Source organism: Polypterus senegalus, chromosome 14 (assembly GCF_016835505.1).
Source record: "Polypterus senegalus isolate Bchr_013 chromosome 14, ASM1683550v1, whole genome shotgun sequence".
NCBI classification, from domain to species: Eukaryota; Metazoa; Chordata; class Cladistia; order Polypteriformes; family Polypteridae; genus Polypterus; species Polypterus senegalus.
The window spans coordinates 9750459-9768117 of record NC_053167.1 but is presented as its reverse complement, the minus strand read 5'-3'; the positions used below and the strand labels follow the sequence as shown (position 1 = coordinate 9768117).

Below are 17659 nucleotides of genomic sequence, written 5' to 3'. Positions count from 1 at the left end.
GGTGGTCCCGGTGTAGTATAGTACTACAGTACGTTGGCATGCCTTGGGCTGGAGTATTGGATAGCAAGTCACACGAAGGTGCACTGGCTTGTTTTTGTTTGGCATCTTTATTTATTACAAACACAAAAAAACTGGTATATAAAATTTACTGAAGTACAAAACTGTGACAAACGACAATTATACAAATCACAGCTACTGAAAAGAATGAACAAAGCAAGCTTGAGTAGCAAAAACACAAAAAAAAACTGACGGCTGAGCTTACTGGAAATGAGGAATGGTAGGGAGGAAGAACAATATTATTACAATATTATTACAATTTAGAGAGATGATGATGATGATGATGGGCGACAATTAAACTAAACGAGGAACAGCACAGCAGCAGTTTAAGTGTTAGCGTGGGAGGAGACGGGCAGATCGAGAGGTATAAGAGCAGAATGTGACTTGGCAGGGAGGACGCCTGGTCTGGTCACATGGAGATGCGGACAAGGCCTCATTTGTAGTATTACTGTTTGTGACCCAGTTTACCATTCTCCAAATTAAAAGGGAAGCCATTTCATTTAGACGGTGGTTTGATGGGTGCTGACCCACTGCCAAGAGGCTTAGCAGCTTCAAATCCTCTGGTCTTTTTTTTAAATAACTTGTAGACCTTATTTTCTTCTCTCTCGGCCTCTCATAGATGGCAACACGTTGCGTTGACCCTCTAAGCCTCCTTTTATACTGGATAGAAAGTTCTTTCTTATTAGCCACTTTTCCAGTGTTAAACCCTTGACCCTAATGCCAGGGTTGCTTTGTTTCTTTTCCGTTGGAATGTTGTGCAGGCTTTCTGATCCAAGCAGCTCCACAATTAAATGGTGCAATTTTGTTTTTTTTTCTTACTTTGTCAAAAGCAGCATCACAGGAAGAATATAAAGACAAAAGAGTAACGTAAACACTATCAGTCACACGGGACCCTGTAGCATCTGCTCCATTTTCGGCCATTTGAGTAGAAGTGGGGAGCGGCTGCAGGCCAAAGCAGTGCAATAGACACATTTCACACATTTTGTTTTCTTTTAATGCTGTGTAGGTTTGTATTTTGGAGCGTTCACCTTTTGTATATCTAAGCTAAGTGAACCAGTTAAAGCACACAAACAGATCTTGAAGATTCAGAAATGCCAAGCAACAGTCAAGGCATTAAAAATAATAATAAAAGCACCTAAGTAGCTTTTTTATGTGCAGGTAGACATCCATCTTCTGCATTTGGTGGTGGTGTTTCCCACTTCCTTACTGTGTAATGTTTACTGGTGGCCTTAAAATGTGTGCTTTGTGATGAACTGGCTTCCGTCAAGTTTTGCATCCAGTGTTAACAAGAGGCTTTAACCTGCTGCCCCCCTGATTAATCTCAGCAGGTACAAGTAATGAAGCTATGGAGTGGTGTGTCCGTACTATTTTACATCAACTGAAATATGGCCTGACTCGTTTATCACGCTGGAAGCGCAGGGTAATACGCCATTGGGATTACAGTGAAGATTAGAAAAGCAGTCAATGCCAAAAGTCATTCTAGGTTCAAATTTCCAAAGAAAGAAACCAACCACATTAACGGCAGTGTTGAATGTTGGAAGGATATGCGCACATACCGGTAGCTGGCAGGCGCAGCTAAAGGCCTAATAATTTATTATATTACTGTCTGTTGTCCCTCTGTCAAATCAATCAAGTGCCTCTGAATGAATGAAAGGATTGTTGATTTAATGGTAGAAGGGAGGGGAACACAAGAGGAGTGCTTTACCAAGTGCTATCTCTCGGCGGGGGTCACTTGAAGGAGGACAAGGGGGAAACAGCCACAAATGGCCATGAATAATATTCAGGATGAGGATGTTGAGCCACAGACATTCCTGCAAGTTGGTAGTATATTTCTTCTAATAATTATACACATGATATCTCCTATTTACCATTAATATGACTGATTAGCAATGAGCCTGAAGCAGTGTGTTATTGTAGATGGGGCGCTGCAGACATGACAGGAGGGCAGCCAAAGCCCAGTTAGGGCTGGGTGCTGTTTGAAGCTGGCCGGTTCTTTTCGATGACCTCTCTCAGGCCCTTGCTGAAGTGTAGATTCGCACCTATTGTAATGAAGCCCTGCAAAGAGAAGATATGGTAAACGGTGGGCAGCCCGTGGTAAACCACTTTGACAGCCCCTTTGGATGTGAGGCTCACTTACCATGTGATTTTGGACTACCTCCTCTTTGAAGTCCATCCCCTCTGGCAGTGGGATCTGAACTCCTCTTTTAGTTCGCTCTGCAGATAAATGACAACTGAGGTGAGATGAACTATCAGTACGACACCACCACACAATCAGGACATGTAAGAGAGTGTAACTTACCATTAATAACTGGCATAACTGCCAGCTGTAGGAGGGTCTTCAGAGGAGTCTGCAGAGGGATCAGCTACAATGGCAAGAACAGAGAGCATTGTATGGACCTTTTATTTTAATCGTTTAGCACAAGTCACAATGACCACCATTGCTCAACTTGATAGGATCAGTTTGCTGGCAGGCATACTCAAACACAAAGGCTTATGCAATTCAAATTAAATTAAAAAATGGTAGCGGACCACATGCTGCCAGCTAGGTAGTGTAGTGGTTGATGTTGATTTTGATTGTTTTTTTTACTATTAACGCCACTTTTTTTTGTGTCTCAGAACCCCTTGTTCTCCTCAAATTCAACATCACCAAACATTTCCAAACCTCCTTAACTCAGTTTAGGTTTGTGGGAAAGCAGAGCTGATCTCAGTAGCATTGGATGTTAAGGTAGCAGTGAGCATTGTATGCCCACACTCGGATGGGACCAGGTCAGAATGGTCAGATAAGTAAGCTAACATGCATATAGTTTGGAAAGTAGGAAGAAAATACCAAGCAGACATGGAGGGAACAAGCTAACCTCACACAGATGATGACTGAATGCTGGCTCTGTGAAGCGGCAGCAGCACAAACAACTGCACTGAAAATGTTCAGGATAAACTATTTGGTGCTGATACATACCGCCAGAGACTCCAGCGCAGACTGGTTAGAGTAGATCCTAAACCTGAAAAATGAAACAAACAAAGGCAAGTTACTTTTGTAAGGAAGGATCTACTGTCCTGATGCTACTTGGTTTATTCAAATTTTGAAAGCTCTCAAAACTAGTGGAGTGTACCGGTCAAGGTTCTGTCCGCCTTGCTGGCTTTCCACATCCTTAACGGGGCAGGATATCCAGCCATTTGGAAAGGCTGGTGTTCAAAAACGTTTTCCATTTGTAGCGTGACAGCATTTAGGATTACACGTATCTCCGGCAAGAAGCAGAATTTTGTTTCACGAAGATAAGCCTATCATCTTAGACAAAAAAGTGGCTTAAAGTAGAAAATTCTAAGAAGAAAAAAAAAAAAATGAGCAGAGGCTATGATAAAATGAATAAAATTTAAAAATATCCTCTTTTTCAATACTCACAAACTATCATGTGCACAAGAACTGTCCATCAGGCGCTTCATGAGATGGGTTTCTGTGGGTGGGCAGCTGCACAAAATGCCCAAGATCACTACGTACAGTGCCAAGCGTCAGTGGGAGTTGAGCTAAACACTCTGCCACCAGACTCAAGTCATCACTCTTACTTCTCTATCTGCCAGTCTGGATTTGGGAGATGCTAGGAGAATGCCACCTTCCAAACTATATTTTAATTACAGCGCATGTGTTCACGCCTTCACCTACGTTTTGTTTTTGCGTGTGCGACTCGCATGTAAATGGAAATCATGTGTTCAGTACGTTAAAACAAACCTCTTGCTATTATTAAGTAATACACTGCCCTAAAGTGACTCATAATAGACAAAAACTTGATGTTTGCTCTTTTCAAGATGAATATGGATTTGTACAACAGAAGGATCATGCTGTATGTGCGTTATGCTGTGAAAGTGTCGTACGTCAAGTGTGCAAAGATGTTATCAAACTAAACATGAGTCCACGTTTAAAATCTCTGATGACAAAAAGTGATGCTATAAACGAATTTGTCTAACACCTGAACACTCAGAGCCCTGCGTGAAGCTAAACGTTACACACCTGATATCGAGCAACTGAGCAAAGAGGTACAGGGACATGGTTCACATTAATTGATTAATAGCGCTGATTAATAATAAAGAATGATTAATCATATTAGAATTCTTATTAAAACTATGTATCTTGTATTAAAAATTTGTCATTTATAATTTTTAATGTAGAGAAGAGCCAAGCAAAATGACACCTTTTATTGGCTAACTAAAAAGACTACAATATGCAAGCTTTCAAGGCAACTCGGGCCCCTTCTTCAGACAAGATGTAACACAAGATTACAAGATTACATCTTGCCTGAAGAAGGGGCCTGAGTTGCCTTGAAAGCTTGCATATTGTAGTCTTTTTAGTTAGCCAATAAAAGGTGTCATTTTGCTTGGCTCTTCTCTACATTCATAATGGCTAACACGGTACAACACCCTAGTACTACAGACATAATTCTTAATACAATTTTTAATAAATGTGTTAAATTAAAATTTGACAAAACATTCTTTTCACATATGATCCTATGTGTTTTAAAATATTGAATCACCAATAATATAAGATCCAGTTATAATGGGCTTCAAAAGTATCTTTATAATACGCTACCATGGCTGTCTGTTTGTCTGCCCAGGATTTTAAATCACCTGTAGCTCACAAACCATTTGAACTATTGACCTGAAATTTGGTACACATATACTACGTGACGTCTACTATCGGCTTTCGGGGTGATGATTGACCGCCAAGGTTATTCCTCTTTTTATTTTTATTTTATTTTATTGTAGAATCAACTCTCGACAGCAGCCAGCAGTGAGGCCTTGTGGCATATACGTACAGGCGCCGTTCTCATCCCTACCGCTTTCGCCGTCACCTCTTCATATCTTAAATCATTCTTGAGGCAGATTGAAGACTTAAGTGCCAGCTTAAGTGAAAAATGAAGGAAAACGTACTAAGTAATTGCAACACAAACACTGACTTAATCAGTTTTAATGCAAAGAGATGCCGACGAAAGAAGAGAAGCAGCGGGCCGCTAAGGTGAAGAAAAGAAGATCTGCTCAGGAAGCAGCAAGCGCATCAACCTCTGAGCAAACGAACGCTAAACGTACAGAGAAAGAGGATGAAAACTAGGAATGTTCAAGTCAAGTGGATTCTGCAGTGTGCCGTTACTGGTATAATATACTTTTATATTATTATAAAATTATTATAATATATACTTTTGAAGCAAAAAGTCCTAGAATTATGTCGGCACGGTAAATAACATTGTAACATAGGTTCGACACGACACCGCTGAAAGGTTGCCAACCCCTGTTTTAGACAATTCTGCCCTATTAACTTTGTGGCAACATTTTGGTAAAGTCCCTTTTCTGTTCCAACATGACTGTGCCCCTGTGCACAAAGCCAAGTCTGGTCCATAAGGTCGTGGAGGAATCTAAATGGCCTGCAGAGAGCCCTTACCTCAACTGTACTGAGCACCTCTGGGATGAATTGCAACACTGATTGCAAGCCTCATCTTCAAGTCTAACATCAGTACCTGACTTCACAAATGCTCTTTCAGCTGAATGGACACAAATTCCTTCAGACACACTCCAGACGTTTGTGCAAAGATGTCCTGCAAGAGTGAAGGCTGTTATAACCACAGGCTGAGGACCAACTCAATATTAACGCTATAGGACGAAGCAGGCATTGACAATTCTGCTAGGCTTTAGTGACACACCAGGCCTGCAAGAAAGCAGATTTAACAGGGATGCAGGCATCCAGATGTGCCTTCCTCTACTTGCATTCCAAACTAAGTGACTGAACTCCAGCTTTTATCAGGATCTGCCTGGACCTCATCTGATAACAAAGGTGTAAATCGGAGGTGACCTGAGGGCCCTCTGCAGACCTCTTGAGTGTGAAGGAGTGAATCTGACTCAAGGACAAAAACCTGAAATTCAAGCGATGACAAACAAGATGTCCAGGATAACTCACCTATTAGAAGACACTGATATTCTAACTGGGAGTGACTTTAATCCAATCGGCAGAAGGTTCAACCTTCCTTTAAAACCACATGCACCCCGAGACAAGAGAATGGCATGTTGAAATAAGTTCAAGAACTTTCCAAAATGACTGAAAGCATCTGAATCCTGATCTCAGACCCAAAAAGCTATGAACCTCCTGATTGGACAGCTGAATTTAACAAACTTGTCTCCTGAAGCAAGACCCACTCTGTCAAGCCAAAGCTGTGTGCCAGTAGTCTGACAAGGCTGAGAAGCCATGACTACAAGAAGGGAACTTCAGAATCTAAACTTGCATCACAATGACTGAAGCCTTTTCCCTATGAAGTGGCAGAAGGCAGCAGGAAGCAGCAGCAGAGCACATCACACACAAAGGATCATGCAGCAAAGAGAAAGAGTGCACTCCAATGCATGAGGAATCTTCTGCTTGAACCTGGAGCAACAACAAAGCAATAGCTCCAAACAACATCGGACATCATCCATAATGGTATCGTAAACTATTTGTCTGTTTCAAGATAAAGTAGAACTCCAAATAGCAGTAAACAGCCAGCCTGTATGTTATATAGTACAGAAACGGCACTTATCGAAATTACTAACGACCTCCTTATGGCAGCAGATTCTGGTTTAATTACTATTCTCATCCTTCTTGATCGGAGTGCAGCCTTTGACACCATTTGTCACACTATTCTTCTTAATAGATTATCTTCGATTGGCATTACCCACACTCCACTAGAGTGGCTCAGATCCTCTCTCTCAGCTTAAAACTTTTACATCCCAACCCACCACTATTACTTTAGTTGTGCCCAGGGCTCTGTCCTGCGACCCCTCCTCTTCATTATTTACCTCCTTCCCCTTGGTAATATCTTTCATAAATATATCACCTTAGTTTCCACTGTTATGCTGATGACACCCAGCTCTACCTCACTAGCAAACCTACTGTTTCCTTTCCACCTTCCTTGCTTATTGACTGCATAACATAAATCAAATCCTGGTTTTCTTCAAATTTTCTTAAATTAAATAGTGACAAAACTGAGGTTCTCCTCATTGGTACAAAATCAACATTATCCAAAACTGATCATTTTTCTTTTGTTGTTGATAATTCCTCTGTCTCCCCTTCCCCACAGGTTAAGAGACTAAGTGTCATCCTTGACAGTATTTTATGTTTTCAGTCCCACATCAATAACATCTCCTGGTCTGCGTATTTCCTCCTGCGTGACATTAATCGTATTCGGGCCTCCCTCACTCCCCACACCACTGCTATCCTCATTCATAGCCTTGTCACTTATCATCTCGATTGTAATTCCCTTTTCTTTGGTCTTTCTCGCAAACCTCTTTATAAGCTTCAACGGCTACAGAATTCAGCTGCCCACATCATTACTAGGACCTCCTCTATTCACCATATCACTCCCGTCTTGCAGCAGCTTCACCGGCTTCCAGTTAAGTTCAGCATTCAATTCAAAATTCTTCTGTTAACTTTTAAAACTATCCACAACCTTGCCCCTCCATATCTGTCTGACCTCCTCCATGTTGCCTTTCCCTCCCGCACCCTTAGATCCTCTTCTTCCATCCACTCGATTGTCCCCTTCGTCCATCTTACCACCAACTGAATGCTCTGCTCCCCAGCTCTGGAACGCACTACCATCTGAGCTTAGAAATATTGAATCATTCTCACTTTTCAAATCCAAACTTAAACCTCATCTGTTTAAGATGGCTTTTTCTCTTTGACTACAATTGCTCTGTCTGATTTTACATTTTGTGTTTTAGTTTTGTTTATAATGTGTGATTTATCTATTGTTCAGTGTCCATGAGTGTTTAGAAAGGCACATACGAATAAATAAAATGGATTATTACTACTAGGGAGCCTCGCCCCACAAGCCATCGCCAACGCTACGCACCGTTGTGAAGAGGTGGGGTAGACGCACCAAGGAGATGTGGTCGCTGCTCTGAAACCCCCTCTTAAATGGTGATACAATGGGGAACAAACACCACTCTTTTTTTTACCTCCTCTTTGCTCGATCAGCTGCTGGCTTGCTGCTGCTGGTGCCGTGTTGTGTGATCTGCATCTCGCACTGCACTTTGAACGTTTAAAAGCCTGTACAGCAGCTGTCCTTTTGTCTCACTGCCTTGTCTCTCTTCTCCTCCAGACATCCTCAAACACTATTCGATCTCTTTTCGCTGCTCTGTTATTTCACCGAGTAATATTTTCTGTTTGTTTGCGCTAATGCGATCTTTACTCTCCTTTTTTTGAGACTTCCATTATCTCTAACCTGCTCTGCATGTGTATCACAGGACTTGTTTCCAAAGGTTGTAAGTATAACGTGACTTGTCCGTTTCGCAGGACTTAAAAGTGTCTCTCATCAAAAGATCATATCTCATCACAGGAAAAAAAGTCTCGTATCGTCGCAAGGTTTTTTTTTTTATAATAGATATGTTTATTTGTCTAGTGTATCTGAGTCAAGTCTTATATGTCAATATACATATGCAGTTATATTTGTATAATTCTTGTGGTAATTAAAATATTCTATACTGTTCCTTAAAACGTGCGTGCTTCAGTTACCTTGAAATAAGGCTAAAAACTGGAGACCCCCCTCCTACAACAGAGAAAGGAAAGGAAAATAAAGTAGGAGCCTTGTCAGATTATTGGATTAAATTGCTAATATTTCCAAAGGCAGAACTAATAATTAACCAAGTTAAAATTTCTTTTTTCAAATTCCACATTATGGCATCCTCCTTGATGGCCATCTTATTGATTAATAATAATCAAAAATTCAAACAATGCACAGGGTTTTGGAATGGGATGCCCAACAAGCTCATATACCATAGGTATGATCTGGAGCCCACAAACTTTTGGCCATGTAGTGGATCCTCTACACTAATTCTTGCTCTCCATGGTGTGGAGGTCCCTGATTATTTAGGTGTGCTTTACTATTGTAATGTACTGATGACAAATTTTATTACGTACCACTAACTCATAGTACATTTCATTTCAGATCTGACTGACTTTTCTGGGTTTTGGACTCCACAATACTGTATTGTGTACAAAGTTTACAGAAGCCCTGTTACTTCTATAAAAGCACAAAGGTTCATACATTTTGAAACTATTGACTAAACTCAAAAGATCAGCAGACCTGTGCAGCACAGGGATTGTAGCCCATGTCATTTCCTGTATGTCCCATAGCTGCTAATGGACCACTACTTTTAATATCTATATTACTAAACGAAGGTTGTACTGTATATATGCACAGATGCCAGAGGCCAGAAACACCGAAAGTGCACAGCGCCTCACCGCCCCAGAGTCAGTAAGTGGTGCCCAAACAACACAACACAACCTGTAAACTAAACTTCAGGTCACAATACAACCGCCACCCGAACGCGAACACGCACACCACCACATATACAACCTTCGTTTAGTAATGTTTGTATATATGCACAGAATGCAGAGGCCAGAAGCAAGTCGTGCACAATACAACCGCCGCCCAAACATGAATGCGCACACCACTGCATATACAACTTTTGTTTAATGTAGATCTCCAAACCAGGAATTAGTCCAGAAGCAAGCCGTGCACAATACAACTGCCTCCTGTGGACGAAATCGCAGACCCGACAGCAGGTGTGGTTATAAAGCAGCTTTATTTTTAGAGTCACGGTGAGAAGAGTTTCAGAAAAGCAGACAATCAAATATAAATGACACCGTCAGGGCTCTTCTGAACCCCGTCTGTTGGGTGGGGTCCAGTTTTATACCCCTAGAATGCGTAATTTAATATCATTATAAAATGTAACAGTCAACACTTTATTATACACAATCCTTGAGCCCCTTCAATGTCCCTTATGCAACTTGATTTCTTGGCCCCTTTTGTTATGGCGTTCAGATGTAAGCTAAGGGAAAACGTGATAAGGCAGACTCATGTGTGGAATGCTCAGACCTTGAGTCCTTTGCACAAATATTTTTCTGTTTGCTAAAACAAAGCATGCTATTACTTGGTTTCGTAAAGCTTACTTCTCAGACATGAATTAGTACAAGGGAACGAAGAGAACATTTGTCTTCCACACTCCCAAACACGAACACCACCGCATATACAGCCTATTGACGTTGACCAGATAAATAACCAAGTGATTGGATTGCTTCCTGGAGAAAGCCACGTCTTTCTAAGTACTGACAGTGTTGATTCTGAAGACGAAACTGAGCACCTTAATTTCCCATTAGAATGTTTAAGTACTATTAACCCAGCTGGATTACCACAACACAATCTTAACCTTAAAGTAGGGACAATAATCATGCTATTAAGAAACCTTAATAAACAAGGTTTATGCAATGGTACACAGTTGGTCGTGAACAGCATGAGAGAAAATGTTATTGAGGCACAAGTGCTTACAGGATCCCATACTGGCAATACTGTTTTGATTCCCACAATTGACCTTACAAGTTCTGACCTGGAATTACCATTTAAACTTTAACAATGCCAATTTCTCATTAAGGCTGCATTTGCCATGACGATCAACAAATCCCAACGATGAACCATGGACAAAGTAGGGTTTTACCTATCGGAGCCTGTATTTGAACATAGACAGCTTTATGTTGCCTTTTCAAGAGTCCTGCGTTCGTGTGACGTTAAAGTGAAGGTTTAAACTACTCCATACCAGGGAGAGCTAATTCAAGGACAGGAAACCATCTTTACCAAAAATGTTGTTTATAAGGAAATTTTTGATTAACTATTTTGTATTTAGCATTTTATGAATTTTTTGTTTCCAATTCATTTAAACCTTTGCACTCAGATATTTTTTTTACTTATAAGCGCAGCAACTCAAAGACATTTTGGACTTAAATGATATAACAATTACATTTCAATTTTAGTTTTAATAAATTGGTTAACTTTAGTACTAATATAGTTATTTAATTAAATGAAAACTTTCCCAGGGCGTTCCCACCCTCCATCATTTTTCATCCCTCCAAAGATCGGAGGGAACAGAAAGTGATTGCCATTCTTGGATTTGCGATTCTTTAGAGAATCGGGGGTTTACTGGTTTTGTTCTATCTCATCCCTTAGATGCACATTTGGACTTGTGTGGCAACATTTACCTTTTTCTATTGTTTATTTCACATATACAAAAGAAGCCAGGTTTGTGAAAACGACTGTCCAGGTAGTGGCACGTGTGCTCTGCTTATCTCGCTAGCTTACTCTGCACTTCTCTACCATCCTCAGCTTTGACAAGCAATGCATTTTCCACCAGCAGTGACAGCAGTGCACTAAGGTAAGCAGGCTTGCTTCTGCCAGCACTTTGTTTCAGTTTCACTACATTTCGTTATGTGCTGCCATTGCATCTGAGCTGTGATGATGGAAAAAAAAAAATCCTCAATTGATGTCTTTATTTTCTCAGCTAGAAGGCTAGACACACTCATTGAAAGAAGATGCCTGTCCAGCTAGCTTGCTAGATAATAAGCTCCTTTCATTGAGGTTTGAAATAGATAGATAGATAGATAGACAGATATCAATTTTAGTATAGTAGGAAGGATAAGATAGATAGACAGATATCAATTTTAGTATAGTAGGAAGGATAAGATAGATATCAATTTTAGTATAGTAGGAAGGATAAGATAGATATCAATTTTAGTATAGTAGGAAGGATAAGATAGATAGATATAGAACATCCATCTTATTATCAATCAGTTATAAAGCACAGATAAAATACACATGCGGGTTTATTGGTCAATCATCATTTTCTACTGGATCTTTTTGTAAGGCTTCATGGCTGCCCATCTCTTTCAGTTTGTTGCATGGGCATGGCCAGATTCATTTAGGTGGTTGTAAAGTTGGAATTTTGGTTAAAATATTTAGAGCCTGGGTAAACTATAAATACCGTCTTCATTAAAAATGTCACAGACTTTAAAGGATATTTAATTAGCAAATATACTGACATTGGCTTAACCGTTACCTTTGCTGTTACAGATAATTGAAGATGTGAGTTCCAAAATCTGCTAATTACACCTTTTGGTAAAATTTAGTGAACACGTGACTGTGCCTTTTCATGCAGTTGGTCATGCGCCGAAAATATGTTTGAGCTTCAAAACCTGCTAATTGCAACAGTGTAGCGCTATAGTTTTAGGGATTTAGTTTCAAAATCTGCTAAGTATGGACCCAGATTTTCCTATTTATCTCCAAAATTTATCTTTTGTACTTAGCTGATTTTGGAACTGAGCTCTTCAATTGTAATTAGCCATTGCTCATTACCAACTATCGAATTGTAAAGGCTAAAATGGACTGTGCAGAGTCCAGGAATTGTTCCTGCCTTGCTCCCACTTCCCATGACCTTGCTCAGGATAATGGAATAACTAAATGGTATTTTAAAGGCACAATCAGCCACAAGAGCTTACCTCCCACCACTTCAGCCCGCATATCTAAATGGCTTCCAGACATTAATAATAATAATTCTTTACAATTATGTAGCACTTTTCTCACTACTCAGATGTGTAGCATCCACTTGGATAAGGCAACGGTAGCCATTTTTGTGCCAGTACACTTACCACACATTAGTATTAAAGTGGTAAGAGAGAGAGCCAATTAGAGACAGGGGATGATCAGGGGGTCAGAATGACTAGGTCGTGGTGGGCAATTTAGCCTGGACATTGGGATACACCCTGATCTTTTCAAATTCTTTTATAACCATAGAGAGTGAGGACCTCGGTTTTATGTCTCATCCGAAGGACGGCACCCTTTTTATAGTACAGCACTGGGGTATTGGGATCTATATTCAGACCACAGGGTAAGTGCCCCCTCACCAACACCTCTTCCAGCAGCAAACCAAGTTTTCCTAGATGGTCTCCCATCTATGTACTGGCCAGGCCCAAGCATGCTTAGCTTCAGGTGAATGACCTGTTCTGAGGCGCATGTGGCGTGGTACCCTTTGTTTTGGTTCTGTGTGTTGACTACAACTTAAAAAATGCCATGTGTGAAAAAGGTCACGACCATCACAGACCTGCATTTATTAGTCTACTACCTCTAACAATCTTTCTGTCTTTGCTGGAAAAGGTGTTAGGCAGCATTGGGAGGAGCACCTTACACTCTTTGTCTCCTTAGGATAAGATTATACGTCCATCCATCCATTATCCAACCTGCTATATCCTAACTACAGGGTCAAGGGGGTCTGCTGGAGCCAATCCCAGCCAACACAGGGTGCATGGCAGGAAACATACCCCTGGCAGGGCGCCAGCCCACTGCAGAAGATTATACGTTCCTTTTACTATTTACCTTCTCAGATCCATGTGGACAGCTAGCTTCTTTCCCTTCATTGACACTTTGGCATTCATTTTTGATTCCTAGAGAAAACAATCAATTTTTATTTTACATAGCAAAAGGCTGTGTATGAATAGGCAGGCCCCAAAACACAGTATCTCTTTTCAGACACATAATGCAACAGTCCGCATCTAATGGCTTCCCAGCTTTATTGTCCCAGTGTGTATGTAAGGAAAATCAAAGCTGTTTTCCCAACACAACACTTCCATTACGTATATTTTGGTCCCCCAATCCACATACCATTGTCATGCTGGAGAGTTGGATGGGCTCCTGATTGTCGGGCAGTAGTAAGACATTAACAACTGCTGTAACAGACACAGTGGTCCCTGAAGGTTTAATGACACATTTGGGGGGAGATGTGACTTTCAGCTCCAAGCCGATGGCCCCATCCATCACTGAAGGGTCCTAGGAGAAGCAGACATGGACACAACAATCAAAGAGAAAAAAAAAGCCAAGCAGCAAGGTCCGCGAGGGGGTATCTGCGACAGAAGAACCAATTCTGTGGAGAAGCTGAAAGATGGCCAAACAGAAATTTAAAAACACACTTCAAAGAAAGTCATTTTCTTACCAGCAGCATGATTGTCCCAAAGTATGTTGTTCTTAAAAGTAGCTCTAAGTCTTTGGACATCTGAAAGAGGAAAAGAAGGTGATGTGACCAGGGGCACAGAGTGTGGACTGCAGGCTCTTTCCAAAGGTCTACAGCACAGATGCAAGGCTCAAACTGCAGACTGACTTATGTGCTGCTTGCACCTCCACCTTCCCATACTGTTGTGTTGTTTTGGTGTTCCATAAGTGCACAAGTGCAATACTTTACAGCTTACAGTATGTATGACAGCACTTTGTGCTTTGGTATTGTGTTTTGATGTTTTTTCTTTGATAATTTTTGCTTTCTGATTAATTGTTTTTGCTTGCTCTAGTGCAGGGGTCACCAACTCAGGTCCTGGAGGACCTCCCTCACTTCACATTTTATTTCTGTTTGGGTGCCATTTAAAGAAGGAAGGAAATGAAGCAATTCAGAGGAACGATGAAGAAATTCAGGGGAGCAAATCTTAAAAAAGCAATTCAATTAAAATGAATTCACAAGAAGTTAATTAGCAGCACAAACTGGGCTGCCGCGGTGGTCCTCCAGGACTGGACTTGGTGACCCATGCTCTAGTGGATTTTGACCTTGCCTGCCCTTTTTGGGTTGTTTTTTTAAAATGTGCATGGCCATGTTTTAACGTCCAGCCTCTTCATGACCTTGCTTCTCAGACAATGAAATTTTGGTTTACTTCTTATTATATTATGGGTACCATCTCTGCTGTCTACCACTGAGCTCCTTAAAATCTACTTATACCATGCACCCCCACAAGGCCACCAGTGTTTAACACTAGAATTACCAAAGCCTATGAAAAAACTTGTAAATCCGTCCCACCTTAAATCCCTTCGCACCTCTCCATCAGCGTCTTTTGTCTTCTAAATGTGTAGATAAACAGCAAGCAGCCTACTATCACGTCCCCACCACTTCCACACAGTTTTCTCAGCTCAAGTCTGTTTACCTGTGTGTCAGTTGCTTAGAGTTGTATAGAGTGAGAAGTCAAGCAAAATAACACCTTTTATAAATACTATATCGTGAATTGGAACACATGCATTTCATTTGTGTTCCGTGTCTACAACAATGTAAACACATCGTTAAAACAGAAATGTTTGTCATGTTTTCGTAATAAGTGACAGAATGTAGACATGAAGTGTATAATGTGTGAAGCCTGAAGTCCAACTATCACTTCCAGATCTAAATATCACCCTCCAGACCTAAACACTAGCGTGGAGAGTCACTCGCGTACTGAAGAGTCTATAGCTGCAGGTGGAATCTGCCGTCACTGTACTTTGTATATAAAAGCCAGATCGAATGTTATTTACCTGTTTACCTTGATTTATTTACTTATCTTCCTACACCATAAAGTCACAAGTAGACTGCAGAGCTTCCCGTGTACATATACAAAGTACAGCGATGGCAAAAGTGTGATGTGCATTCTTTCTCCGATGTAGAACCCTTGTCGTCATCTGAGTTCACCTCTGTTATAGGACGTCTTCATGTGAAAACAGCAGTGTCAGATCAGGGGAAGTGTGAACGTGACTGGGAGAATAAAACCGAATAAAACAGAAAACAAAGCTAACCTTTACAAGTATCATAAATTTACACCAGCTGTTACAGACTCAAATCAAATGTATGTTTTTATTCTAAAATAGTAAGAATAAGAGCAGCTCACTTCTCAAAACAGACACGTCCGGAGTCAAACCCGTGAAGTTTTGATTACCAGTCAACAGTTGTTACTGTTGCGCCACCGAAGCGGTCGTAGCAAATACATGTTGATGTCGCACCCTAACCCTGGTTCTTTTCCTGCAGTTATATTCTTGAATATAAGTGCACTTGTTCTGTTATATTTGTACCTTTTGTGAAAATGTTTATTTGATATTTGGACTTCAGGCTTCACACATTATACACTTCATGTCTACATTTTGTCAATTATTACGAAAACATGAAAAACGTTTGTTTTAACAATGTGTTTACATAGATTGTTGTAGACACGGAACGCTCATGAAATGCATGTGTTCCAAATAACGATATAGTATTTATAAAAGGTGTCATTTTGCTTGACTTCTCACTCTATACAACTCTAAGCAACTGACACTCAGGAAAACAGACTTGAGCTGAGAAAACTGTGCGGTGGTAGGGGGATGTGATAGTAGGCTACTTGCTGATTATCGACACATTTACAGGACAAAAGACGCTGATGGAGAGGTGCGAAGGGATTTAAGGTGGGACAGATTTACAAGTTTTTTTGTAGGTTTTGGTAATTCTAGTGTTAATCTGGTGTTGATAGCCTTTAGAGAACACAGTGGGAGTTCCTTTGCACTTAAGAATGCCCCAACAGAACGTCAGGCTGAGCAATCAACATGTCTTCAGCCACTTCCACACAATAACATTTTCATTTATAATACAGACATTAGTCACTGTTTCTTCCTTTCACCCACACTACCCTGGCCGGCATTTTTAACTTTTAAAAAATGGAGACATTTGAAAACACTCTCCAGAGCCGTATATTTCTGACAACACAGGCTCACTGTTGCATGTGGATGGGAAAAAATGGAGAGCTTTGAAAACACTGATTCTAATCGCACTCTGATATATTTGTGCGTATTATGTAGACTTTCCCTGATTGATTCCTGCACATTATATGTCACACTCACTGACTGGTCACCTTATTCCAAATTTAGCAGACATAGAGGAGTTACTTTCCATGGCATTTGTGTTGGTTTCCTGTATGTATCAAAACCGTATTTTGTATAGTTTGAATGCAGCAAACATGACCAAGAAGTAAATAATTTACTGGACACTACAGTTTTCCAATAAATCTCTGGCCGTCAACATTACCAGTCCTTCAAGAATTTTTCCACTGATGTACATGTGCCCAGTGTACAGTAGGTCAATGTCTACATCATATGTGTTTTTGGTTGTTTCATTATGGACACAGATACTTTCATAAACAATGTGAAAATGCTAACGTGGACAGAGATCATTTTTGCTTAAAAACACTTTTTAAATGAAAACAGTAGTGTGGATGTAGCTAATGAGGCTGGACAGCTCCAGTGTGAAATTTCAGGTCACCATTGTATCTTAAGCATGGCTGTAATATTTTTCATAAACTAAAAACAAAAGAATATGACTTAACTGTAATGGACCTTTAGCCTTAAGGATTCAGGTTCCTATGTTCAACTTCTGCATCTGATAGCTGTCTGAATGGAACTGACCAAATCCTTCCCAGTGTTTGCTCGGCATTTTCTCTGGACATTCCGATTTTCTCTACTTTGGCCTTGCTGCCTTCTAACTCAAGGTACAGACTGTATTCCCTACTTTTGTTTCTAAATAAACATGACGATTCTCCAGTTTGTTTTTTCGCAACACAAATTCACATTATGTGGTACTTTCTGCTCTCCTGGGAACATGCTCTCATGGCTGCCTCATATTACATTACCATAGTCCATCATTCCTAAACACAACCTTCATTTTTTTATTCTGGAACACAGTCTCCCTAATGACTGAAGAGTACAGAGTCCTACGTACCTTCTCACGAGAGATTTCTGTGCTGAAGACTCCAGCCTTGAAGTAGGAGTACATGGCACTATCAAAGAAGTATTCCGAGAGTGACAGGTACACCATATGCTTGTATTCACGGATTTTAGGTTCCTCGGAGTAGTTTACAAGGGTGTCATTTTCATCATATAAGCCATAGAACATCCCCTGCAAGAAAAAGAAATCAATTGTAAGCAGGTGATTCTTCTATTTGAAACACTCAAAAATAGTAACT

At 40.5% G+C, this 17659-nt stretch overlaps 1 protein-coding gene across 4 annotated transcripts in view; it reads right to left on the bottom strand.

Moving 5' to 3' along the window:
* Positions 1 to 91: 91 nt before the first annotated feature.
* LOC120515127 (phospholipid transfer protein) overlaps positions 92 to 17659 on the bottom strand; it is a 33963-nt gene continuing 16395 nt past the window's right edge. For all 4 annotated transcript variants that reach the window (XM_039735857.1, XM_039735859.1, XM_039735858.1 and 1 more), the window contains exons 9-16: positions 17416 to 17592; positions 13879 to 13938; positions 13551 to 13715; positions 13266 to 13333; positions 3014 to 3056; positions 2357 to 2420; positions 2195 to 2271; positions 92 to 2112 (exon numbers count right to left, since the gene is read on the bottom strand). In XM_039735857.1, coding sequence (XP_039591791.1) covers positions 2017 to 2112; positions 2195 to 2271; positions 2357 to 2420; positions 3014 to 3056; positions 13266 to 13333; positions 13551 to 13715; positions 13879 to 13938; positions 17416 to 17592 — 750 coding nt within the window. In that variant the 3' untranslated portion in view covers positions 92 to 2016. The remainder of the gene's footprint in view (positions 2113 to 2194; positions 2272 to 2356; positions 2421 to 3013; positions 3057 to 13265; positions 13334 to 13550; positions 13716 to 13878; positions 13939 to 17415; positions 17593 to 17659) is intronic.